Source organism: Sciurus carolinensis, chromosome 13 (assembly GCF_902686445.1).
Source record: "Sciurus carolinensis chromosome 13, mSciCar1.2, whole genome shotgun sequence".
Lineage (NCBI taxonomy): Eukaryota > Metazoa > Chordata > Mammalia > Rodentia > Sciuridae > Sciurus > Sciurus carolinensis.
In genome coordinates this window covers 45319737-45345936 of record NC_062225.1, presented here as the reverse complement: position 1 = coordinate 45345936, position 26200 = coordinate 45319737, and the positions used below count along the sequence as shown (strand labels likewise).

General features: G+C 37.3%; 1 protein-coding gene across 9 annotated transcripts in view; it reads left to right on the top strand.

Moving 5' to 3' along the window:
• The first annotated feature begins 20484 nt into the window (after window positions 1–20484).
• Vrk2 (VRK serine/threonine kinase 2) overlaps window positions 20485–26200 on the top strand; it is a 207763-nt gene continuing 202047 nt past the window's right edge. For 4 of the 9 annotated variants that reach the window (XR_007104759.1, XR_007104758.1, XM_047523379.1 and 1 more), the window contains exons 1-2: window positions 20798–20868; window positions 22680–22820. Coding sequence is in view for 7 of the 9 variants with exons in the window: in XM_047523379.1 (XP_047379335.1) it covers window positions 22685–22820 (136 nt within the window). In the remaining 2 variants the exon portion in view is untranslated. Of the gene's footprint in view, window positions 20571–20793; window positions 20869–22679; window positions 22821–26200 lie in introns of those variants that run through there. The other 5 variants (XM_047523380.1, XM_047523382.1, XM_047523386.1 and 2 more) reach the window with 5 other exon arrangements.

Here is a 26200-nt window from a genome sequence, read left to right as displayed (position 1 = left end):
CTAGTAGTACCAATGGAGGGAGGTGGTAGAAAGGTTGGAAAGCAATGGGTGAATTTTTTAGTCACCTATTGAAATGGAAACTACAGAGCTATGGAAAATAGCTAATAATCAACTATATAAATTAAAATTACTTTTTCATACATCAGAGCCAATGTATATAAGCATGGACCCCCATAGAGATATAAATGTTAAAGAAATTTCTTAAAAGCATTTCAGATTAGAAAAACAACACTGGGTCCATCCATAAGATTTATAAAAGAAATAAGTGTCCAATGTGGGAGGGTGACCAAAGAGAAGGTTGTAGGAATGGTGATGTTTATAAAGGAGGAAAAAAAGTCTGCCCTCTGAAAAGAAATTTACTTGTATTTCAATGAATATGGCCAATATTTTCAAAGAGTGATCTTAAGAAGAGGAATTGTGTGGCTATATATGACATAGTTTAGGAAAATGGGGCTAATGCTGCAGTACTCCTCTATTTGGTGCAGGAGAAACACCTCAGCCAGGCTTTCAAGTGAAGAACTGTCTAGTAAGAAAGGCAGTGAGTATCTATTATTAAATGGAGCTTACACAGCCCCATAATCTAGGTCTTTAATCTAGATAGAAAATGTCTGAATACTGTACCTGGACTTGCCAGCTATTTTTAGGGCACAGAACAGGAAAAATCCTTTTTTATCTTGGGACTTGTATTGATCCTGATTGAGTGCTTTGTGCTCCCGGGCTCCCACGAAGAGGTGACACTTCAGAGTGACAAGAGGTAAGATCATTTCCTGGTCTTATCCATAGTTCCTATTTACTACAGCTTCACACCAAGGGTTTGAAATTTAAAAAAAAAAAAAAAAAAAAGGCAGCAGTTTCTTCCAGAGTAATCTGATAGAATCGTTTGTGTTTTTGGAATTCTTGGTGAGTCTTATTAAAATACTTAGCAATTTGAACTCTCTAGAAAAACACCCTTCAACATTCTAGAAGGTGAGAGATCTACTTGCATTTTTTTTTTTTTTTTTTTTTTTTTGCGGCACTGGGGATTAGAAATCAAGGCCTTGTGCTTGCAAGGCAAGCACTCTACCAACTGAGCTATATCCCCAGCCCCTCTACTTGCATTTTGGTTATACAATAATTCTAATAAAGTCAGCTGAGATATCTATTTGATAAGTTCTTTAAAGAGCTCTATGAAAACTGATTGGCTATTTTCTATTTCCACTATAAGTTAAATGCAGTGGGGAGCATAATGGACAAATCTGTAGGCATGGAAAGTTCAACATACTTTGTATCTCCAATTTTCTTTCCACCTTTGACAATTTTTTTCTTCTTGGCTGCTTCCACTATTCATCTCTGTCTTAAATTGTTCTTCTCACCTCTACCACTGCAATTGAATTATCAGAGGACTCTGATCATCCTCTCTAACGTTGCTTAGATGGAATCTTGATGCTTTGCATCAATTCAGGTGGAAACCAGGTTCAGCTTTTGTAAAAGAAACTTTCACTAATATTTAAAAGTAGAGTTATGTCATTCTGAGTTATGTCACTCTGCCTTGACCAAAACATAATTGACATAACTTATAAGAACTTGCTCTGTTCTCTTTTGTTAGGCACAATCTTTCCTGATGCTCAGATTTAAATAATCAGATTGCTACACTGAGGCAAGCATAGGCTACTTCCCCTGTTGTATTGAAGATCTTAGGGTTTGGTTTTCTTCTTTATTTTTATATTACAATAGCCACTTTGGTTCTAGGTTCTGGTGAGTTGCTGGTTTACATTTATCCTTCACTCACCTGAATTTTCCATGAGTATCTGGATGAATATGGAAAATTCCTGTTTAGACCTTTGTGGTACTTTCTAAGGTTCCAAAGAAACATCTCATATTGCACTTTGTGTTTGCTCTTTCTGGATATTAGCTGAGCTTGAGAGACATTGCAGTTTCATGTTTAACTGGATTTTGGATTTCTGTCTAGGCCAATCTTCTAGGAGAATCTTCAGAGGTCAGTTATTAAGCAATACTTCTCTTTTTTCACCTAAGTTCACAACCTGACTTAAAGTCAGTTTTGCAGAAGTGGTCTCAGGCATGATGACTGTCTGCTCTTATGCTGCAATAGTTGAAAGACCTCTCCTATGAGAGACCTGATGCTACATTTCAGGGTGACTGTGGCCTCCGTTAGCTCAGTCAGCTTGATACTGACTCATTTGCTCCTTTGAGTAAATAGGCACATATATATTGCTGCTGATTTCTTCAGATCTAACAACTTTAGTTACCCTCTTACAATCTTGCCATCATCCTAAGATTTGGCATGGGGAAAAATTATATTTTCTTGTTTGATCAGATTTTACTTGAAATGTATATGAGATCTCGGTAGAAATGTCAAGTAGGAAAATAAATATACTAACTTGAAATTCACAGGATTGGTCAAAACTTGTGTGGCAGATTGTATTTTGTAAAGATGGCAAGCAACAATCTCTCCTATCCCACATGCTCTTCTCTGGTATGATATTTGAAGTACTTCCATCTAGAACTGAGTCTATGTCTCTTCTCCTTTAACCTTGGTGGGCTTGGAATTTGTAATGGGGTGAAAGTGATGCATGTGACTTTTGAGACTGGGTTAGAAAGGTCCACGAGATTCCTTCTGCCTTGCTCTTTGAAACACTCATGCTTGATGCCCTGAATTACCCTCAAAGAAGTGCCAGAACCCTGAGACTGAAATGCTGTTAGAAAGACAAGCCACAGTCCTCAGTCTAAGTCCGAACACATCAGTGATCAAACCTTCAGTTATTTCCAGGGCTGAGACTGAGTGGTAACCCCAGTGAGCAAATCTTCCCACCTTCTCTGTGCCTTTTCAAATTCCTGACCCACTGAATATGTGATTTAAAAACATCTGTTGCTTTACGTCACTAAGTTTGGAATCATTTTCCACACAGAATTGGTAAATATCTTTCGTCTTTCATGGTCAGTCTGCGCTGTGAGTACAGAGTAAAGAGGAAAAGATTAAAGGAAACAGAAGGAATGACTAGTGGGAAGAAGGAGCACCAGGAGAATATCATGTCATGGAAATCAGAAGACAGTTGAGATTGGAAGTGATGAATTTTTGGAGATAAGACCAAGAGTGTGAATGTCAGCCTCCTCCCCTCCCTCAGAGTGATTGCCTACAGCAGGGTAGAGAAAAAAAATTCTAAATATTACTTAGATTTCAGATCATTAACACTTGCTCTCTACCAGTATCTACCAGCTCTAATTTCCCTAGTTCAGGTACAATCCAAATGATAGCTAGGTGCTTTCAGGTCTCTCAAGGTCCACATAAAACTGACTCAAAACTCCTACCTGTAATTTTTTAGGACTTTCAGGGGCTTGTGTTCTCATGGCTATCTCATGACTGCTTCTTTGCTTTGAGTCATATCTAATCACGTGTGGAGCATGTACCTCTCAATTTATACCCATACAAACTGAAAAAAATGGAAGGCAGGTAGAAGAGGTGTTTCAAGTATAGCAACCCAAACAACTTAAACAGTAAACATTTCATTCTTTAATGACTACCTTGTGCATCCCACAACACATGTCCTACAATGGTCTCTTCTCCCAACATAGCATCCTGCTTTACACCATCTTCTGCTTGATCTTTCTTCCTTCTTCTGTCTTGCTTCCTCTCTTCACTCAGAAGAGTCAAGGAAAATCAAATTGGGTCTCAATTCTACAGAACAATTTGCCTTTTAAGGTGTTCAGCAATTAAAATTTCCTCCTATAGGAGTTGTGGTTATGAACAAACAAAGGAAACTCTGCTCTTACTTTTGATTCATATTTATTTGTTGTTCCTAGGCTTTTAGTTGCTCCCCTCAGGAATGTTACTGGGTATGTCTAAGTCAGCTCAAGCTGCTGTAACAAAATGCCAAAGACTGTGAGGCATTTCGGCACACAAAATGTTTCTAAAATTTATTCATTTCTGTAGACTGAAAAATTCAAGTTCATAGATGGCTTACTTTTCTCCGTGTCTTTCATGGAAGAAAAGAAGAGGGAACTCTCTGGGATCTCTTTTTATAAGAGTACTTATTCCATCAATAAGGGATCTACCCACATGACCTGATTACCTCCCCAAATCCCCATTTCCAAATACCATAGGACCGATCTGGATGACCTTGGACTGACCCAGCTCTCCCAACTTTTTCACCTGTAGTTCTCAAGAGTATCTTCAGAGAGTACTGGGAGTTCAATATCTTAAGGTGACAGGGGGCTGACCAGAACAGCCCAGGATCTGGTCAGTTCCCCCTTGCCCAGAATACAATTTCTTTCAATGCTTTAGCCCAGCACATCTTGTGACCCCAGGATGGGCTGCTTTTTTAGGGTCCCTCAGCTGCTGTGCAAGTGAGACATGCACTGGCAAGACTCCTACCACCCTGACCAGCTTCTCTGAGTTTGGGAAACCCACTCACAAGGAACCCCAGGTGTCTGTCATCCTTTGCTGCCTATGTGTAAGCAATAAATCTGCTTCATGTGGCTTGTTATGTGTGTGGGTATTCTGTTTCACCAGATTCAGATAAGCTGGTAACCAGTGCACAGTGAACTGGCTTCACAAATACCATCACATTGGATGTCAAGATTTAAAATATGAATCTGGGGGGACACAAACATTCAGCCTATAGCATATGTGTTCTGACATTTACATATGAGAATATCTCTATTTTTGCTTTCATGCATAAGGATAATGCAACAGTGTTTAGAATTCTTAAGTATCATCATTTTATTCACAATCCTGTAGTTGGCACTCCTTTCCTTCTTTTATTTAGTATCACAAAGAAGAATCTTTGAGTCCTGTCTACTTTGATGGTTAAGTATGGATGTATGTCTTTAAATTTTATTATCAGTCCTTCATTTTGAATTTAATAATTAAGTTTATCTTTTACACAATTAATTTTGGGTTTTTTTTGTGTAACAAATTAGGTTACTTTCATCACTGGTTTAAAAATTTAGAATCTCTTATTCATCTCTTTTCTTTTTTTCTAAAATGCTTTGTGCTAGTTAGAATAATGTCAAATATGTTAGAATAATGTCAAAGATGTCCACTTTCTAATGCCTATAACCTATGAATATGTTACCTTACTTCCAAAAAGAATTTTGCAAATGTGATTACCTTAAAGATCTTGAGAGGAGAAAATGATCCTGAATTTTCTGAATGGGCTCAATATAATCATGAGTATCTTTATAAGGGAGTAGCAAGGTCAGAGTCAGAGAGAGTTTTATGGTGTGTTGAGCAGCCAGGGGATAGGAACCATGCTCAAATTTGTCTCGCCAATCCACTCATGGCAAAGGAATTTAAACAGCTTGGGGTGGAGGAAATAGAGAGTTGATTGATTGTGGCTGGGGTTTCCAGTGTCTTCATAATTCTGGTCTACCTGCAACTGTTGATGGCACCCCTTACCTTTAACCCAGAGCCCTAAGACCCTGTTCTCCATTCCTTCAGTTTCCCCCATGGTAGATTTTGGATCTACCAGGCTTGATTTTTCAAAGAAGAAATGTAGTCTAAATTATAGGATCCTTCTGAAAGGGTGGTAATACTTCTCAGTTTAGTCATCCACAAAGGATTGTCAGTACTTTCCTAGTCTCATTTTATGATTAAACAGAAATAGATATGGTTTCTGCAATCTTGATTCAATTTCCTGCTGGAATCTAGCCTGTCTAAATTAAGTAGTAAATAGGAACAGTCACAATATAGTAGTGCAACTCTGATGTCTTCCCAAACCTCAAGGTTTATAGAATCATTATTTTTACAGAACAAGAAAATGAAATAACTACAGTGTAAGTGCAGATAGTTTAGTCACCTCCCAAATAACTTCTGAGGATTCTAGTGCTTGCAAATTTTGATAACCATTGCCTCCTCTCACTGACAATCACTTTACTCAGTAGCTGGAGTAATCTTGAGATGTAGATAGTATCATGTATCTTTCTTGTTTAAGAAAGAGTGGCTACTCATTTCACATGATCAAGTTAGACATCTTTAAGCACACAAACTTCTTCTGCTTACCTTTCCAGGTCAGCTGCTACTCCCATCTTTCACTGTCTTTTTGCAGCATTAAACACACCAAATTTCTTTCTACCTTAGAACCTTTGCATATGTCCTTTCCTTCATAAAATGTCCTTCCTTTCCCTTTCTGCCTCCTGACAATTCTTAATTCTTTGGGTGTCATTTTGAATGCTACTCCCCCAAAACCTTTGTGTGATCCTGCCTGCCAGTTGAAATTAGTTCCTCTTATAACAGCTTCAAATAGAATCCTGTACTTTTTCTCAGTGATTATTTAACAACTGTTCCCTCCACAATGCTTAAGTTTTAAAAAGGCGGTCACTGGGTCTTTTGCTATATTCCATCTCTAGAATCCTTAAGAAATTACTGAATGAAAAAAAGACCTGAATTACTGTTTGTGGCTACTCTGGTGATTTCTGGCCATTTCATTTTAACTTCTATTCCAACACATCAGTTTGTCTTGGCCTCAGAGCATGAATACCATCATCCATCTTTGTTCTTCATTCCACAAGGCAGTGCTAAAGGAAGATTAACACTAGGTTTTAAAATCTTCATTTATTCATTCTAAATATTTATTTAGCAACTGGGCACTATTTTCAACACTTACTGTTTCTCTCTTGGTGTGAGAAGAAAGTTTCAATGGTACCAATTCATTACCCCATGAGGTGTTGTAGTTTTCAGGATTTCATCCAAATATTTTGTTCTATGTGTGTTTGTACATGTGATGATGCAATGCTGGGTTTTACCTTTAGCACTAATGCCTCCAAAATTTATGGAATGATGTTTTCTCTATTGTGAGCACATCGCTCTTCTTAAAAAAAAAGTATGTTTGACATTGGTACTCCATGCCTCCCTTTAATATCATTCTGTCTGCACTACTCTAGAAAAATGTTTGAAAGTTTCATGCATATGGCCAGTATTCAGTAGAATTTTTTTCCCCTCCTTCTCCCTGAAAAATATTGTATTGGGCATTTCAGTTGGAATTTGGAAATTTCAGTGGGAACAGGGAAATAAAAGCTGCTCTTATTTCCCTAAGCTTTCAATAGTTTCCTCACCAGAGTATGGTCCCTTTTCTCTGTCTTGTCTGTTATATATTTATTAGTTTATTTTTGTTATCTGCAAGCACTGCATTCCAGGAAGTTATTATGCATATTAAAACTCAAAAGTAGCCATACAGCATGAAATAATCCTGTAATAGATTGTGCAGATAGCTTCGGAGGAAGGTTTCATAACTCCAGTAACATTTGCATTTCATAGTTGATTGCGTGCCCTTGTGCAATGAATCAGCACCATCCCGAATACTTCATACTGTTGATTCGCTCCAACATACTGGCATTTGAATGTTCATCACCCTTATCAAATGAATGCAGCATTGCTAACTCCACTTCTAGGGAGTGGGATCATTGTAACCTTCTCCATAGCATGGATGGAGAGCCGAGGCAAGGCTCCATGAGGTATGAAAGAGCACTAGAATTCTTCCACTTTATGAGGGAATTCAGGTATCATGAGATGAAACCCAACCACAAATGTGTGGCAATATGAAACACTAAGGTGTGGATAATATGTGGGCATAAAATGAGATTGCTGTGTAAAAAGCACTGTCCTCAAAATAGACTTATTCTTTTGGACTGTATCATTGGAGAATGATCTTAGAAGGAAGAACTTCCATTAATAATTGATTGTTATCCATTAGAAGACTTTATGAGTAGTTTTTAACTATCCTCTTGAAGTCCTTGAATAAGAATAAATTTTTTTGTATGTGCCTGAGACAGCTAAGTAGAAAAGTCTTTCCAGGACTGAAACCAACACATCATTAGTTTTATTTAATTGTTTCCCAAAGTGGTCCAAATTACTTGACTTTTTTCCCCCCTCACCTAATAGAGTTAGTATGTAGGACATAGACTATACAGAACTTGGTATTTCCTTTTCCACCAAAGAGATGGAGTATATTTATTTATTTTAACATATTATTATATTATTATCAAATATATTTGATATCAAATATTAAGATTATTTTGAACCCTTTACTTTGAAGTAAAAAGAATATGCATATTTTATTCTTTATAGTAGTTACTATAAATAGTATCTACTAAGGAGGAAAGTGCTAGGGAGTGATATGAGCAAAATTATGTTGTTGTATTCTGTGCATATACAACAAGAAATCCCACCATTATGTACAGCTATCATGCACCAATAAAAAATATGGAACGAGAAAAAAAAGTTAAATAAATAAATATGTAAATACTTATTGTAGATGATTCATAGTTTAAATTTTAAACTATGTTATACTAAATTTTCTTCTCCTAAGAATTTTTTTTTACTTTTTAAATAGTAAGGAGACAATGGGTCTATAGCTAATTTCAATTTATAGAAATAATAGATGAATTTTTCTTTGTTCAGTGAAACATTTCAGAAGTCTAAAGTAAAATATTAATCTACTCTCACCGTTGCTATTCCACATCCCAGGATAACCCAATGTAATCAGCATCAAGATGGCACATACTTTCCACACCCTTGTCTAATAAAATTAATATAAATTTATATAGAGAGGGAAAATGTTAAATAAATCAAGGCAATACAAAAAATTAACTATTATAAAATTACTATAATCAAAAGAATTGAGGGTGTAGTTCAGTGCTAAAGTGCTTGACTACCATGCATGAAGGCCAGCATTTGATCCCTGTACTGAAAAATAAAAGGGTATTGGGCAAAGAGTGAACTTTTCACATGTCCACCACCTGTATTCTGTGTGGCTGTCACACATGATCAGTTAGTGTTAGATTCCTATTCACGTTTCCAGTGGTTTTCCATCCTTTATAGTAGTGATGTCCCGGAGAACTTTCTATAAAGATGAATAGATTCTATAATTTACACCGTCCAGTAGGGTAACTAGTAGCTTGATGTGGCTACTGAGTATTTGAAACATGATTCATGAAACTGAGAAACTGAATTTTTAAATTTCTCTTCACTAATTTAAATATAATGGTTACAGGCAGTTTGTGACTTCTGCACTAGACAACAAAACTCTTTAATATTAAACCCTTAGATCCTCCGTAACTTTAGCTCAGCCAAACTGAGGCCAAGGTCTTCAGGACCTAAGAATAAAACCTGAAAAGCCCTGTTAGAATATATTTATATTCTGTGTGTGAGTGTGGGTGTCAGATGGAGGGAGAGGGGACAGAAGTAGTTTTTGACACTTGTTTCATAAATATTTGACACTTGTTTCATAAATATACACAATGGAAATTTAAAGAAATGCTGTTTATGGAAAACAACCCAAACTCCCCATTTTTGAATGAACATTTTAAAAGGTATAAGCCAAAACCTTCCTCCTGGACAGTATTCTCAGCATTAAAAAAACAACAGCGACAACAAAAAACACCTAAGTAAATCTGGCCTTAAAATTTCCCTGTTTCTAAAAACCATTACGAATTATCTACAATTTCCACCTGGTCCTGCATATGGTGTCCAGATTATTCCATCAAGACACTGAGTCCCTTGTTTAATGATGCAAGCTGTTTTTCAGAATGCAGGCACAGAACCCTAGGACCTGACCTAGAATGACCTGGAAAGCCTGGTAGATCCAAAATCTCCCATGGGGAAACCTGAAGGAATGGAGCACAGGGTCTTAGGGCTCTGGGTTAAAGGTAAGGGGTGCCATCAACAGTTGCAGGTGGACCAGAATAATGAAGACACTGGAAACTCCCCAGCCACAATCAATCAACTCTCTGTTTCCTTCACCCCAAGCTGTTTAAATTCCTTTGCCATGAGTGGATTGGGGAGACAAATTTGAGCATGGCTCCTATCCCCTGGCTGCTCAACCCACCATAAAGCACTTTTCTTTTGCAAAAAACAGTGCCATAGTCTCAACTTGTGTGTGGGACATGCAGCCAGACCTTGCTCAGTGTCAGAAGTACATTCATATGTGAGGGGGCACCTACTGTGCTAGGTGTTTTACCACCTTCTTACTTTCAAACCTTACAATACCCTTGAACTATGTCCCCCTCCTTTTTGCCAGTAAAGAAACTGTCTTCAGTCAAAGATCAAACAATGAAGGGAAAAATTGGGAAAAGCTGCAGACAAAGAACTAATTTTACAAAGTACAAATGCCTAATAAACGAGAAGTTGCTCAACCTTGTTAGTAACAAGGAAGATAAAAATAAAGCAGCATATTAATTTGTCATCTGATTGGCAAAATATAAAACTGAAAATAGTGGAGCAAGTATTCATTCAACAAGCTGCTTCTTCTTCTTCTTCTTCTTCTTCTTCTTCTTCTTCTTCCTCTCTCTCTCTCTCTCTCTCTCTCTCCTCTCTCTCTCTCTCTCTCTCTCTCTCTCTCTCTCTTTCCCCCTCCCTCTCTCTCTCTCTCCCCCCTCTCTCTCTTTTAACTGACGATTGAACCCAGGGACACTTTGCCACTTTTATTTTGAGACAGGGCCTCACTAGTTTGCTGAGGGTCTTGCTAAGTTGTTGAGGCTGGTCTCAAATTTGTGATCCCCCTGCCTCAGTCTCCTGAGTTGTTGTGATTATAGGTATGAGCCACTGCACCCAACTAAAAAGCATATATTTGACTACCTACTATATGCCAGTGAAGGAAATTAGAATATGACACCCTCAAAATATGCCATTTTGGCATATTTTAGCTAAAGCCAATTGAAAAGCAGCAGTTGCAGGCAAAACTCTCTGACCTGCCCCTTTCTGCCTCAAAACAGGGAGTAAGTTTCCCCATGTAAAGGCAACTGAAATTTCTACTTGTAAAGGTGTTTTTCCAATACCAGGCAAAGAAGATGACTTCTGCTTGTATAATAGCCCTTATTGACAACCTTTATCTACCATACATTTCTTGGTCAACTTTCTACAAGTTATTGCCCCTGGAAGTCCAAGCCCCCTCTTTGGTGAGGTCACTTCTCCACAATTCACTACCTTTTGTTAAAAAGAAATATATAAACTCCCAAGCTTAACTGCTTCTTTGAGTTTTTACTTACTTTCTATAAGACTCCATGCACATAAAAAAAGAAAAATAACATCAATAGAGACTTTTTTCATGTTTACCTATCTTTTGTTGGTTTAACTTGCAGGCCCTAAACACAGAAACTTCAACCATTGCTAAAGGTGCTAATGAAATAAGACAGATAAAAATCCCTTCTACCTTGATAATTTGTAATAAAATTGAAGGTAACTAAATGTCCCTATAAAAGAAAATGGATAAATTATGATGCATGTATACTGTGGAAAATTGGAAAATAGTTAAAAGTAGAAAGAAGAAGGTAAAATAATTAGGGATTGATGCAGACTGGGGAAGACAAGATGCTGTTCCTAGATAAAAACCAAGCTGTGGAAAAATAAGTGAAGTATTATTCCATTTATGTAAAAATAAAACATTTTTAAAGTTATAATGTAACCTGCATAATCCTGGCCAGTTTGCACCCTAATTTTGAAAAGAAACTTAGAATAGGATCATATTCTAAGAAACAACTGTCCTGCAGCCAAAGATAATTGAAAGCAATGTGCATCCTCATTGCACTTGCCTGGAATATTGCCAAAAGGGGAAGTACAGTCAACTCTTTAAAATGCTCTTTTTCTATCACTTTCAGTCTCAGTTATCTCAGAGCAGCTCATATTCTTCTCTTCTTATGCCCTAAAAGTCTCTCATAGACCCAACCTGATTGAACTTCTGTCTTTTCTGCTTCTTTTTCAGCCTTCTTGATTTATTATTTTCTCTCCCTGCTAGTTTCCCTTTATTTCAATGTAAATTCCCTGGCTCTCCAAGATCACTCCTAGTTTTCCTCCTACATGCATATTAAGGGATCAGGACTCGGTGACTAATTGGGGGCAGGAGTAGCACTACAGGAGAAGGAAAAATATGTGCTCACTGAACAACTAATTGAAAGAATCAGAAAAAAAGATATTATATGCATGCAATATGAGTACAACTATGGAAAACATACAACTAAATATCCATGGGAAGAGAAATAAAACTCTGGCAACAAATTCAGTTAAAATGCTAACAGAGATAATTTTTAATTGCTTTTCTGTGGGCACCCCCTTCTTATATCTACTCCTTGGTATATTCTCAAATATTAATGACAACATGTATCTTATAATATTGGCATACCTTAAAGAAATATAATTTTGTAGGTGTCAACTAGAATCTATATTTTTGCTGATTTCTAGATTCAGAGACATCTAAGCCTATTTGCTGAAAATAACAATAAGTCTCCAGTGAGAAAATTAGAGGTCAGGACATCCAGGTTTGTACAATAAGTTTTTTTATTTTGTTTTGTTTTGTACTGGGAATTGAACCTAGGGGTACTTTACCATTGAGTTACATCTCCAGACTATTTTGTTTTTTGAGACAGAATCTTGACAACTTGCTGAAACTGGCCTTGAACTTGTGATCCTCCTGAGTTTCTGGTATTACAGATGTGTACCATCATAACCAGCTCCAGTAAGTTTTTGATGTTCAAAAGACATCTGAATGTAATGACAATCTAAATATAATGTGGTGTCTTTCACTTGATATTTCTTCTAACTCCCCGCTGCATGCTTAGGTCCTTCTAAGAGGTGAGCTTTAGAAGAAAACCTGAATGGACTGATTATACTAAAATATTTGTTAACCCCTGCAGAAAAAGGAGTAAAGTACTGAGAAAAATCGTGACCCTAAAAGGCAAGAGAAGCCTTACTTCTGTGTGATCCACACCTTAGTTTGAGTGCTTTCAGGGTTCCAGAGACCCAGATCCATTTTGATGCCTTGCGGGCTTCAAGTGTCATGGATGGAGCTGTGTGGAAGAAACAGCACATTAAGTATGAGCTTCCCCATTCATTGGTCAGGGAGTCTATGTCTCAGCAGCAGATATCAACCCAAAGGTCCACAGCATTAAGGAGAAGTGACCTTATTTAAGAGCACATCTGAGATAATAATTGGGAATGGCTAGGAATATTTGGGGAATGGAAGATTCTTTTCAGGTCCCTTAGAGGATGGTGCTGCAATTACATGAAAGAAAACTCTGAAAGCTAGGCTTATCTGATGTATGGGAAAACTGTTCTTTTCCCTCCTTTTGGAATACATCATAAACTTTATTCTCATGAACATAGAGCTTCTGCTTAAAAATTATCCAGCCAGCTCTCCTTCATCACCTTCTTCCAGCTCACATTTCTAAATTATTGCAGGCATATAAGTTGGGGAGAAAGTGTATGTAAAGTGTAAATATAGTCTTATGATTGACCTTTTATGATGCTTGTTTTGGGGGAATGGATAACAGTAAAACTCATACCACTTTTGGCTAGTAAAAATTAGGTTTCGTCAAATTCAACTAATTGTTTAAGAGATAATTTGATACATATTTTATATCCAAATTTGCAGTGCAATTCTATAAGTTAGTGTTCTTGAAAAAGATTTTATTAAGCATGAAGTACTGACAGATTATATTCTAAATTATTTTTTGTGTCCTTGTTCTTCATTTATGGACAAGCAAGAATTATATTTTTTGGACATTCATACTTTGAAATGAAGTCATATGTAAAAATTGCAAAGAATATAGATCTCTGAACAGATGATAGGCTTGGGATCAATGATCTGGATTCTATTATTTTTTCAAAATTTCTGTTCAGTAACTGCTTAGCTTTCCAGGGACTGTGAGTTTATGAGTACAAATGGTCTCCTGGTTTTTCTAAAACAAAAACTAGCTCTTTGGCAGGCAAAACATTTCCAGTGAAGTGATCTCCTTTTTGCACATTAAATAACAAAGACTGGATTTTTCTAAATGTTTTGTCTATGCAACATCTTTAACACTTTAATTGATTTGAAACGATCTTGGCCTTATAAAGTATGCTCACTAAATGGTGAGGCTTTTCTTCTTCCTTTGAACCAGGGAAAGCATTTTACAACACCTGGTTCTTTGAAAAGCAGAACCCACACACCATACCTACAAGTTGGCATATAGCCAGAAAGTCCTTTTGTGTGTGTGTGTGTGTGTGTGTGTTTGTGGTGAATCATTCATAGCCTGTAAGATCTATCAAAATAGCTTTGTATGAAAACCTTGTTTTCCCTCTCTTTTTTTTTTCTGATGACTCAGTCTTCGGTGCTTTCATGTCTAAATTCTCTTTTCTTTCTTGTTTCTCGTCATGTTCATTCAGAAGATGTTCTTTCACTAGTTCCAAAATTTGTATTTCTATATTCTGTCAGTTTTCATCTTGAAACATACACACAGCAATATGCTCTGAATCATAAAATTCTGCATTAAATCCCAACACTTAAAAAAAATATTCTCAACATAGGTTTACCTGCCCTTCTGTTCCCGTTTTTATTTAGTTCAAATTCATTAACATTTTCAAATTCATTAGCACTTATGAAACCTGAAACTTTATTTTAATGTTAGAAAGATTTTGGCTGCAAGCAACATAAAAACCAATGAATGCTTAGTGGCTTAAACCACAGAACACTTAATACCTCCGGGATAAATGTGCAAAGTATGGGTTTCAGGGTAGTTCAATTAGTAGGTCAGGAGTGGCCTCAAGGACTCAGGTTCTTTCTATCTTTTCCTCCATCATTGTTTTCTTTTCGGTCAGTTTTATTGAGGCATGATATATATAATTGAGCAAATTTAAGTGTACAATTAGAGTTTGACAGAGGTATAATTATGTAACCACAACTACAATCAAGAACTTGAACATTTTAACCTGTCCGAAAAGTTCTGCTACTCACTTTGCAGACAATCCTGTCTGCTCCTTCCAGTCCCTGGCCATTTTAAATAAATGAAACCATGAATATGTTCTCTTTGATGTCTTTCATTTGTTTTTGAGATTTATTCAAGTCATTTGTATCAGTAGTTTGGTCCTTTGTATTGCTGACTGATATTCTACTATAGAAAAGATACAATGTGATTGATTCATCCATTCACCCAGTTGATGGGACTTTGTTTCAGTTTTTGGCTATCATGTATGCAGCTGTTAATAATAAATATTCACATATATGTCTTCCTATAGATATAGGTTTACATTTATGTCTCTTGGGTAAATATCTAGGAACACAGATCCTGGGTCATATGTTATTTATATTTTTAAAGTTAAGTAGTCACCCCTTGTTCAAAGTTCCACTTTCTGAGGTTTCCATTACCTGTAGTCAATCACGGTTCAAAAATATGAAATGGGCTGGGATCCATGGCACATGTCTATAATCCCAGAGGCTCAGAAGGCTGAGGCAGAAGGATCACGAGTTCAAAGCTAGCCTCAGCAAAAGCAATGCACCAAGCAACTCAGTAAGACCTTGCCTCTAAACAAATAAAATTTTAAAATACATGAAATGGAAAATTCCAGAAGTAAACAATTTACAAATTTGAAATTGTACATTGTTCTGAGTAGTGTGACAACACCTTGTGCTCTCCTGCTGTCTTGCCTGGTATGTGACTCATCCGTTGGTCAAGCATGTTCACTCACCTTGTATATGCTACCCAATTTTGAGTCACTTAGTAGCTACCTGGGTTCTCAGATTGACTTTTGAGGTATCATGGTGCTTGTTTCTAAGTTATCCTTACATGGTAGACTAAACCAGGTCACAGTGGCCACATAATTTACCTCTCTTCATCTCCTTATATAGCCATTTGTCTCATCTGTCATCATCACAGAAGGAAGACTGAATATATCACAGAACAGTGGGGAACTGCACCTCAAAACCTCAGTTCTTGTGTCCCGACAAAAGAAAGAAAATTTAAAGTCAGACACAAAAAGTCAAGCAAGAGAATTTTATTATGAGTTAAAGTAAAGAAAGACTCAAGGAAAGATGGATCTCTCTCTCTCTTTCTGGGATCATCTCTCAGCAGACAATGACAAAGGAAACAATGCTTCTTCCAAATCTATTATTGTTCGCTGTTTACCAGGAGAACTGGGGTCCACCTTCTGCAGTTTTTACCAAAGAGATATTCAACTCCTCCTTCATGTATGTCCTCTCTGGAACTGTCATGTTGACCATTGTATTCAGGGTGGCTTCAGGTACAAATCAAGCTTACCTTAACATGGGTGCTGGGCTCAATGACCAGGCAGGTTTTACCTTAGTGCACCTGTGCCACTAATATGCTTTCCCTTCTGAGATACCTTGAGAAACCTATAGCCAGAAATCTAACTTTACAATGACCTCAGTAGACCCTGTCAGGAGTTAGCCCCATGGACCTTTCTTTTTTTTTTTTTAAATGTATTTCTTTGTTTCCATTTGTTTAGTCTCAGGGTTAGTATACCTGTTATTCAACAAATTACTTGAATATTCATTAAAGGTAATTCAAAGAAGCCCTTTGACCCTGCTGTTATTGGTTCACATTTCACTGCTCAGTACTAACTACTACCTAACAAATATAAGAAGATATTTCAAGAGGGAGCAAGACCACATTCTCATAACTTTTTAATTATAATATTATTATAAATGTTTTTTATTGTTGTTAATCTCTTACTCCTCCTAATTTATAAATTAAACTTGACCATAGGTATGTATGGATAGGAAAAGCATGATTTGGTGCTATCCATGGTTTTAGATATCCACTGGAAGTCCTGGAACATATCCTCTGTGACTAAGGGAGGACTACTGGATAACAAACTGCCAAATTATTTTCCAAACTGATGGTACCATCAGCAATACAAGAAAGTCACAGTTTCTTTACATCCTTGCCAACCCTTGGTATCTTAACTATTTGAAGAGCAAAGTTTTTAATTTTGAAGCAGTTAATTAATACATGCCTTTATTTAGGTTTCCAGGTTTGTTTAATTATTTTATACTTTCTAAGTACACAAACTTAAGTATCACAATGATTTTCTCTTAGGTTTTCTTCCAAAGGTTTTTATAGTTTAAGTTCTTGTGTTCAGAGTTATGTGTATAATCAATTTCACATTAATCTGGAGGTGTAGTGTGAGGCTTTTTGCTTTTCTGTCTTTCTTTTTTTGGTTTTTGTGGGTAACCAAGTGTTCTAACATCGTATTTGGAATGTTCTGCCATTCCTGGTACATCCAACTTGTACTTTCTCCTACCCTTAAGGTCACAAGATGACTGTAGTCAACTAGTCATGATAATCAGAAGAATGCCCAAAAGAAACCTCTCTAGAAAGTGTTCAGGAAAAAATTTTCACCTCTTTTTCCCTTGTCTGACACATGTTTACTACTTATTGTCTAAAGCAATCACTGGAAATGGGAATGAGGCCACCATGATACAAGAAGAACATGGTTTCTTTTTTATAATCATCCTAGGTTCTGGGGATAGAGTAGTGACTAAGCAGGCAAAAAAAAGCTGCCTTCTCTCATTAAGCATGCAGTTTACGGAGGAAGACTATTTGTGTGTTCTCAAAATAAATAAGCAAAATGTATAATACATTGCTGTGCAGTAGAAAGTGCTAGTGGGATAAAAGGAAGGGCTGTGAAATACTGTAGATGGGTTAAAACTTTAGATAGGGTGGTTAGGAAAGGTCTCACTGAGTTGACTTTTGAATACAGACCTGAGAAAATTATGCAGTAGGTCATACAGATACCAGATTGAAGAGTGGTCCAGGAGATAGGAAAAGGCAAAGCACTCAAGAACAGCAGGGAAGCCATGGTGTTTGGAGAGAATAAAAAGAGACGGGAGAGATGCAGAACAGGTAGATTATCCAAGGTAAGTTGTTCTCAAGCAGGGACAAATTAGCAAAATTGGTAACATTTGGGGACATTTTGGTTGTTATAATGTGCTGGAGGTGTTGGGGGAAGGGACAGTGGGAGGGCTAGTGGGTACTGCTGAAGATCCTGCCATGTGCAGGACAGCTTACCTCTCCACCTTCTTTCTTTCCTTTCTCCACCATAAGGAATTTTCTGGTCTGAATATCAATAGTGCCTGGGTTGAAAAATGCTGTTTTAGATCATGGTAAGGACGAGTTTACACTGAGTAAATTAGAATGATACTGAACTGTTTCAAGTACAGGAGTTATTTAAAATAAGCTTCTGAAAGGATAAATTGGCTGTTTGTTCTAAGTAGACTGAGGGAGTAGAAGGAAAACAGGACAGCATTTAGGAGAGTACCAGTTTTCCAGACAAGAGACCATGGCTTGGACCAGAATCATGGTAGCAGGAGTGGTTGGTTGAGTGGTGGATTCTGGATATATTTTGAAGGTTAACAGGATTTACTATCACACTGCTTGAAAAGAGGATTTTTGAGTAATCTGCTCTGGTTGGTGCTGGATCTGGATCCTCCCAAAGAGAGTAACCTGGGAAAGTGGTAGAAATCTGAGCATATTTGGAATGGGGGAGGGGGGTGTGTGAGTACTCCATATGGATATTAGGACAAGCAACCAGTGCTATCCTTACATGTATATCTTATGAAAATAAGAATGGGCATTGATGAATTAGTGTATGATAACTCTAAGGGCAAAACTTCTATACATTAAGTCTCTTTAAAAATGCTTTTATAGACTCTGACTATAAGATATATATATATAAGAAAAACTCCAAGTATAAAGGCACAAATACATTAAAAATAAAAGCTTGGAAATGGTATCGTCTACAAACTCGATTAAAAAAGAACTCCACACCATTTGTGCCCAATCAGAGATGCTTGCCATCATTTCTTGAGGCTATAGCTCAGTGGGAAAACACATGCTGAACATGCATGAGACCCTGGGTTAAAGAGAAAGAGAAAAATAAAGTTGCAGTGGCTCCATTAATGTCTGACAAAGTATATTCCAGAGTAAGGACTATCTTGAGGGATAAAGAAGGTCATTTCATAAAGGATAAAGGGTAATGGATCAGTTCAACAAGAGAAAATAGAAGTTTAAAATTCTTAGGCCTCTAATAGCAGAGCTTCAAAATACATGAAACAAAAACTGATACAACTGCAAAAAAAAAATTCAGAAATCCACGGCGTAATCAGATATTTCAGTACTCCTCTCCCAGCATTTATTAGTACAAGTAGACTGAAAATCAGCAAGAATGTTATAGACTTAAACATTACCAACAAACTTTACCTAAATGACATTGTAGAAGACTTGATGCAAAAAAACAATATATGCACGTTCTTCTCAAATGCACTGAATATACATATACACATATATATATACATACATACATACACACACAATTTAATCAGTGTGTATATGTGTGTATATATATATGTGTGTGTGTATATATATATACATAAATATATATATTCACTTATATCATTCCAGGCAAGAGTTTTCAATAACCATCATCGTGCCCTCCTCACTCTGGCTCCCAGGGAATCACCTGTCTTCTGACCATCTGATTTTCTTTTTAAATGTATAAATAAAATTAAATATATTAACAAAGTTCCTATTCTACTAGGGAAAATTAATAGTACAGACCAAGACACTGGGTCAGTCTAGCCATCTTATTCTCCTGGCCTACATGTTTATTTGGCCAACAAAACAGGGCTCCGTCTATTTCTCCACTCTAAGGTATCCATCTACCCTAAAATCACCAACTCCCTCTCAGTCAACATTTGAATCTTCCACAAATTGTTGTTTTAGGAATTTTTAGCATTAATGACTATGAAGATCCAATAGATACCGTACATTTGCTATTATAAAATAATCACCGTTAACACCATCAAATTAATGAAAACATCATCTAGATGTAGAGTTGTCAAATGCACCAAATAAAAATACAGGACAGACATCTAGTTAAACTTGGATTTTAAATAAAAATATATTTCAGAGTGTAAAAAAAAAATGCTTTTATATCTGTGGCATCTAGTTTTTTTGTTTAATGTCTTATGCTGTCTTTCATTTTGGTGACAGTTTGCCTAATGCAACAAGTTTCAATTCCTTACTTCATCCAAGTCCTTGAAGGGCTCCAATTTTACTTTCAGTATTTACATTCTAAGCAATTATTGACTTTTCCTATGCAGAGTGTTAAGGTATTGTTTAATAGTTGTTTTCTGAGTATTTGGTGTGTTCTAAAATACTATAAGCTCATTATGAGTCCTTAAGTGTTAAAAAAGTCAATATATTTCTCCCAGTTGTCAAAATATCTTTATAATCAATAATCTTTTAACTTAGTAATGTGGTTTCGATTGCATAGATGAAACAGCTGAAGTTTGGTAATTACATTTCTTAAGATTATCCCACGAGGGAACGGCCCATGTGCCTTTGAGATTTGAAGGCTCTCGCCCACCCCTCGTGTTCCAGAGGGCTTGTGCAGGGTGGCTAGTGCTTGGTGAGTGCTCGGAAAGGACTTGTTGCTTGATCTGGAAGGTGCTCAAGACCCGGCGCAGGAGACCTAACACTTCCTACAAAGTACACATCGTTCCACCCCACACTGAACTGAAGGCTCCTCGGCCGGCTCGGGCAGGCGACGGTGGATGGAAACAATTCGGTCCAGTTTCTGATTTAGCCCCACCACCTGTTCTGCTTCGCCTGGGCGTGCACAGGCCGCTGGAGGGAAGGCGCCAGGCGCGGCCTGTTAGTCACTCTGTGCTTCGGGGCGGCGCCCGGCGCAGATGAGTCAGCCCGGCCCCTTGGCGGGCCGCCAGCGCGCGGGACTGGAGGCCGCGCCCCGCCCGGCCGCGAGCACAGGCGGCGGGCGCGTGGCCGGCGGCGGACACCGAGGCCGGGTCAGTCTCCTGCTCTCGGCGGTGGGGCGGGGGCGCGTCCCTGGGCCGGCCTGGGGCGGGGGGTCGCTGGTGGGTTCCTGACTTTCCCAACTCCGAGTGAGAACCCAGCGTCCCCTTCGCGGCTCCAGCGTCTGCCGCAAGCCGGGGTGGAGTTTAGGCGGGGAGCGCGGACTTTTCTTCTGGGGTGCGCAGGAGCTGGAGGCGGGAAGTTGGCGTGCAGATGCCGGCGGCTCCGGCGGGGTTCGGGCGGGCGCCCGCGCAGGGCCAGCGGCCTCTGAGGAGGGGGCGCGCGGAGCAGGTGGGCCGCTCTGGGGCCAGTGGCCTCCCCGGCCCTGAGCTCGGCCCTGGCTGGGGTTGAAGCCCCAGGGTACCGGCTTGTGCCAGGAAACTCGTGTTAGCTCTTCGTTAATGATGAAGGGAAGTGACCCAGAAGCAGAAGGGACACCCGTGTCAGGGCCTGGCCTTAAAAGAGGCCTGTGCTTACCCCTGGGACACCAGGTCACCTGTGTCTCAAGCCCTGATATCATCGCCTTTCATGAAACTTGTGTTTGTCTACTTAATTGGAATTATGCCATACTCAACAGTTGTTTTTCAAAGACTTCAAAGTTTTAAGTTATTAAATTCCTCCTGGGCATCTGTATGCATAATGTGCTGGTGAAGGGGAACCCCAGATAAAACTTTTCCTACTTTATGATACAGTGCCTTAGTGATGGTTGATCGAATTCCTGGCTTCCTTTGTGTATCTACCAGGAGGACGGGTTAATATTGTTCAGGAACTGTACTGTGTTCCTTCGTTATACCTGGGATGTTGATACTGATGAGTAAATGACAGGGCACTGGATTGAATAGGTGAAGGGGGGAAAAAAACTGTTAAAAGGAACAGATAACTTATATACTTACTTTCTCATATGGAAAATAGGAAGGTATAGGAAAAAAATCCTTATCGTTTATGTGTACTGTATTTATACATCATTTTTCTATCCAAAGTTCTTAGTTTAAAATTCAGTATTTTTTTTTCCCCGTGGTGCTGGGGATTGAACCCAGGGCCTGTGCATTCGAGGGAAGTACTCTACCAACTGAGCTAAAAATTATTTAGAAATACTTAGAGGATCATGGTTACTTGCACTTTTAAATTAGTTTCAGGTATTTATGCTGGTATATTTTTTTATCCTAAAGTTCTTTTTCAACTCAAATTTTCCTTCTGTGAAATATTCTAACTTGTGTTCAATTACAAATAATTGACGAAAGTCACATGGCTCAGATCGTGGTCCTTATTGACAGGTATATAACTATGTTCTATTGTTTTTTTAAGCCATACCTGGGATTTGACCCAGGGGTGTGCTATCATGGAGCTAAATCCCCAGTTCTCCTATTTTTGAGACAGGGTGCTGAATTGCCCAGACTGGGCTGGAATTTGTGATCCTCCTGCCTCAGCCTCTGGAGTTACTGGGAATACCATCTTAGAGCCACCTAAGACAGGGCTGTTTTTCATGTTGAGGATGGGAAGAGGAGAGGGGAAGAAGGCAAGAAAACAGTAGCCTGCCAGCCCTGAAACTTACTAGGGGGCCTAAATTATATATCCATGAAAATTCCTTGGTTATTTAACAAATATTTACTGAATACCTACTCCTTCAGATATTTGCTTGGTTAGTAACAATGAACCTTATGGTTTTCTATGTCTTTCTAATTCAAAGCTGTATTTGTTTCCTAGTGACTGAGGACACAGCATTCTTAAGGGAGTGCTTGCACATATATGAAATTTATTTTCTCTTTGTTGTTGAAAATTGTTAACTTCTTATTCTTAAGCTTTATTTGGTAGTGTTACTATAGACTTCCTAAAGGAATATTTGAAACATTAATTAAAATGAAATTCAATAGATTGGTTGTTTTTGGTTTTTAATAACTTCTTAGATTTCAAAATTGTAATATATGTGAATTTCTAATTTGAATATAGTGGGTGAGTTTCCCCAAGTTGAATTGACTACTGAATCTTAATTTCTGGGACACTGGGAAAATTCCTCAGAGAAGACATTTTGGGAAATGTGTTTTAACTCTACAGTTTTGTTTGTTTTTATTTTTAACCATTTATCTCACCCCTTATGCCAACAGGAGCAATGCCACCAAGAAGAAATGGGAAATACAAACTTCCTGTTCCACTTCCAGAAGGCAAAGTTCTGGATGATGTGGAAGGAAAACAATGGGTACTAGGCAAGATGATTGGCTCTGGAGGATTTGGATTGATATATTTAGGTAAAGTTTAACTGTAAATTACCAAATATTTTTATCTATGTGATTATAACTGTGATAATGATATTTTCAAAAAATGAAACTCTGAAATAATGTAGAATTCATAGATGTTTATTAAGTAACTTAAAGATTGTTATTGTCTAGTACATTAACTTAACATTAGGTTCAAGACATGACTCCTTGTTGTCCATGTTTTCCTGAATGACTCTGAATTCTTTTTAGAGCATAGTTATATAATCTGCCAAACAAAATATGAATGCTTTTTTATTTTTGAAAACTTATTTTCCTGGACACACACTTTTTATAGCTCAGAAACCACAATTGTGTAAATATAAACACTTTCTATTTGTGAATCTTAATTATTAATATTTAGGTAGATACAAAAGTCTATAAACAATTCATACTTGTGCTCCAGTGGAGAATTAAGGTTTAATAACCAGCATTTATTGCATGGAATGAATTAACTTCTCTCTTGTGTGTCTAGAGTGATACTAGTTATGTTCCATTCTTTGGATACCTGAGAAAATAGACACTCAAATTGTTTGGTTTGTTCTGTGGTACAGGTAGGGAACCCTGGTTGGTTGTACTCTTACAGTGCATTTACATTTTAAAAATTTTGATCACTCAGGCTTTTTTACATCTGGAATGAGGAAGGTTTCCATTGCAAGATTTGCTTTGATGAATAATAGTGACTTTTTTTCTTTTAAATGCCCTAGGGCTGGGGAGTAGTGTAACTTTTGGTATAATGTTGCTTGGCCTGTGAAAGGTTCTGTGTTCCATCCCCAGCTCAAGACAGCAACAAATAAACTAAAAGGGTAAAGTCTCCTAAAAGTATTGACACACAACTATTTCTATGGGTCCTCATCAGATATTTCCAAACAAACCTGTTGCATGGATCATGAAAGATGGAGACCCTCTTCTGATAAGGTTAAGATTACAGTTTTGAATGAATGAATGAAATTCAGTTAATAAGCAACTGCTTGTTACCCTTATAATTTTATTGGAAAGATAAGATCAGCCCAGAAAAATTGCCTGGGCTAAGTGAAGTTTCCCCCTTTTAAAGGACTTCAGCTTGCTTGAAAAATGCTATGATGTTGAGTGACACAGGCAGCACTGTTCAACAGAAATGTAATGTGAGCCACATATGCAATTTAAAATTTTCTAGGAAACAAAAAAAAAAGTTACAGGTGAAATTTTATTACAACAAATTATTAGGTTTAATATATCCAAAATAGCATTTCATTATGTTAATATAAAAATAGTGAAAAATTTTACTTTTTTAGTGAAAGTCTTCAAAATCCAGGTACCATGTCTCAAGGGCCCAGTACCACCTGTGGGATACCTTATGGGATAGTGCAGATAAAATGCATGCTACCTGGAGTCCAGAAAGAGAACAAGTCCCTGTAAAATAAGTGTTGTTTGAGACTTGGAATTAGTTAATTCTCTTTTATAGCAAAGAGTGAAGATCTCTATACTGTCTTGACTCAAAGTCAGAGATATGAAGTCAAGTAGATGCGTTCTGATGTGATTGAGCTATGGCTGTGGTTCTCACAGCTTCTCACTTATACTTTTAGTTTTCTAACATTTGAATTACTTGGGTAATTTCAAAGAACTGGAGAAAAGCATTGACTATAATACTCTTACCCTTTTTGCTTCTTAAAATATAAATATTATTTGTATTAATATGTATTTAACTTCAAGTGCATGTTTAAGATTATTATGTCTATAAATGTATGTATTCATGTTTACTCATGCTACTTGTTTGATTCCTGTTTTGAAAAGGGAATGTCTTTCTTTAGGCATGAGATTTATTTGTTCCTATTCAAATACAGAAAAGTCCGTTCTTTTTTCAGCCAAAGCTCATGTCATATATTTTTTTTATTCTTTCTTATTGCTAAAATAATACTTATTTTAATCATATTTCAAAGTGCAATGTTATACAGTGCCTTCTATCTGAATTTTAGAACCTAGATCCTGGGAAGATTAGTAAGTACACACCATTGGGGAAAGCCTTTAAAGAAATGTTTAGCTATTTTGAGAAAAAGGCTCCATGCTTCAGAATGTATAATAAAGCTGTATATTACAGATGTTGTCATTGTTTTACCAAAAGTGGTGCCAGTAAATCATAGAATCTGTTTTACTTCATTAGACTTATTTTTTATTATTTATGAAACTATGTAAGAAATTACATTGCTTTCTGCAGTTCACCATGGTTCACATCACTTCCTGTATATAAATTAAGAAGCAGTCATTTTCAGGTTTTCCTTAATAACTTTGTGTCCAGCTATATTCTTTTCAGATATTCTTTTCAGATACACTGCTTTGGAAGACACTTTATCAGCATTTGTTGCCTAAGGCTGAGAAGAAACTAGCCACTATGTCTAACTCATTGTGCATGTACAACTGTCCTCTAGCTTTGAGATCAATAGCCCAGGCTTCTCAGTAATCGGCAACTTACAGGAAAGGGGAAGGGGCAGAGAAGTTTGGTGTTTACTCTTGACTCAGAAATGATGTGCCTGTAGCATTGATAGAAGTAGTTTTAAGAGGGAAAAGGAAGTCTGAATACAAGAACAAAGTCAAGGTTCTTTCTTTGTGTATGAAAAGGGTGGGGGCAGGAAGAAAGGAATCTGGTTTAGGGTATGGGGAAACTTGCTGTCATTTTAGTATCACATATGAAAAAGTTTCTAAAACTCCAGGGAAACAGAACTGAAGGTCTGAGTTCTTTAATGCTATGTATAAGATAGAGCCAAGTAACCCTAGGGAGAACTGCATAATAAGAGCAGGGCTTTTTTGGTGTTAGGCAAATTTGAGTCAAATTCTGACTTGACTATGTCACTTAAAATAGGAGTGACTTTCACTTCATTAATCTTTTGGAGTCTTTGTTTCTGTTTTGTATAATTGTGTTAGTAATAATTGTGAGGATTAAATAAGGTGTTTAAAGAACTTGGAGGACTGGGGAGATAGCTCAGTTTGAGTTCAATCCCCAGCACTGGGAAAAAAAAAAAAAGACTTGGAATTTAGTAAGCATTTAATAAATGTAATTTACTTATTTGTTTAGAATTTCCCATTCTAAATATCTCGTGCCAGAGTGGATTAGGATAGTGACAAAGACCTTCCTTAGAAGGATTTTCTGTTTATCCTGTTATGGATTTTAGAAGAGTTGGTTACTAATGTGATAAAGCTAAGGACATAGAGAACTTCCACAGGGGTCTTCAGGAGGTTTTGCTCATCAACCTATCTGCTTCCCCTCTAAAATTTACTATAGTGGCATAATAAGGGAAGGTGAAAAGTTCTTATTTAAACTGTTACTAATCTGCTTCAGATAAGAAAGATAAACTTCAGAAATTATTTAAAATCCAGAAAAACAGAACTACAGGATAAAC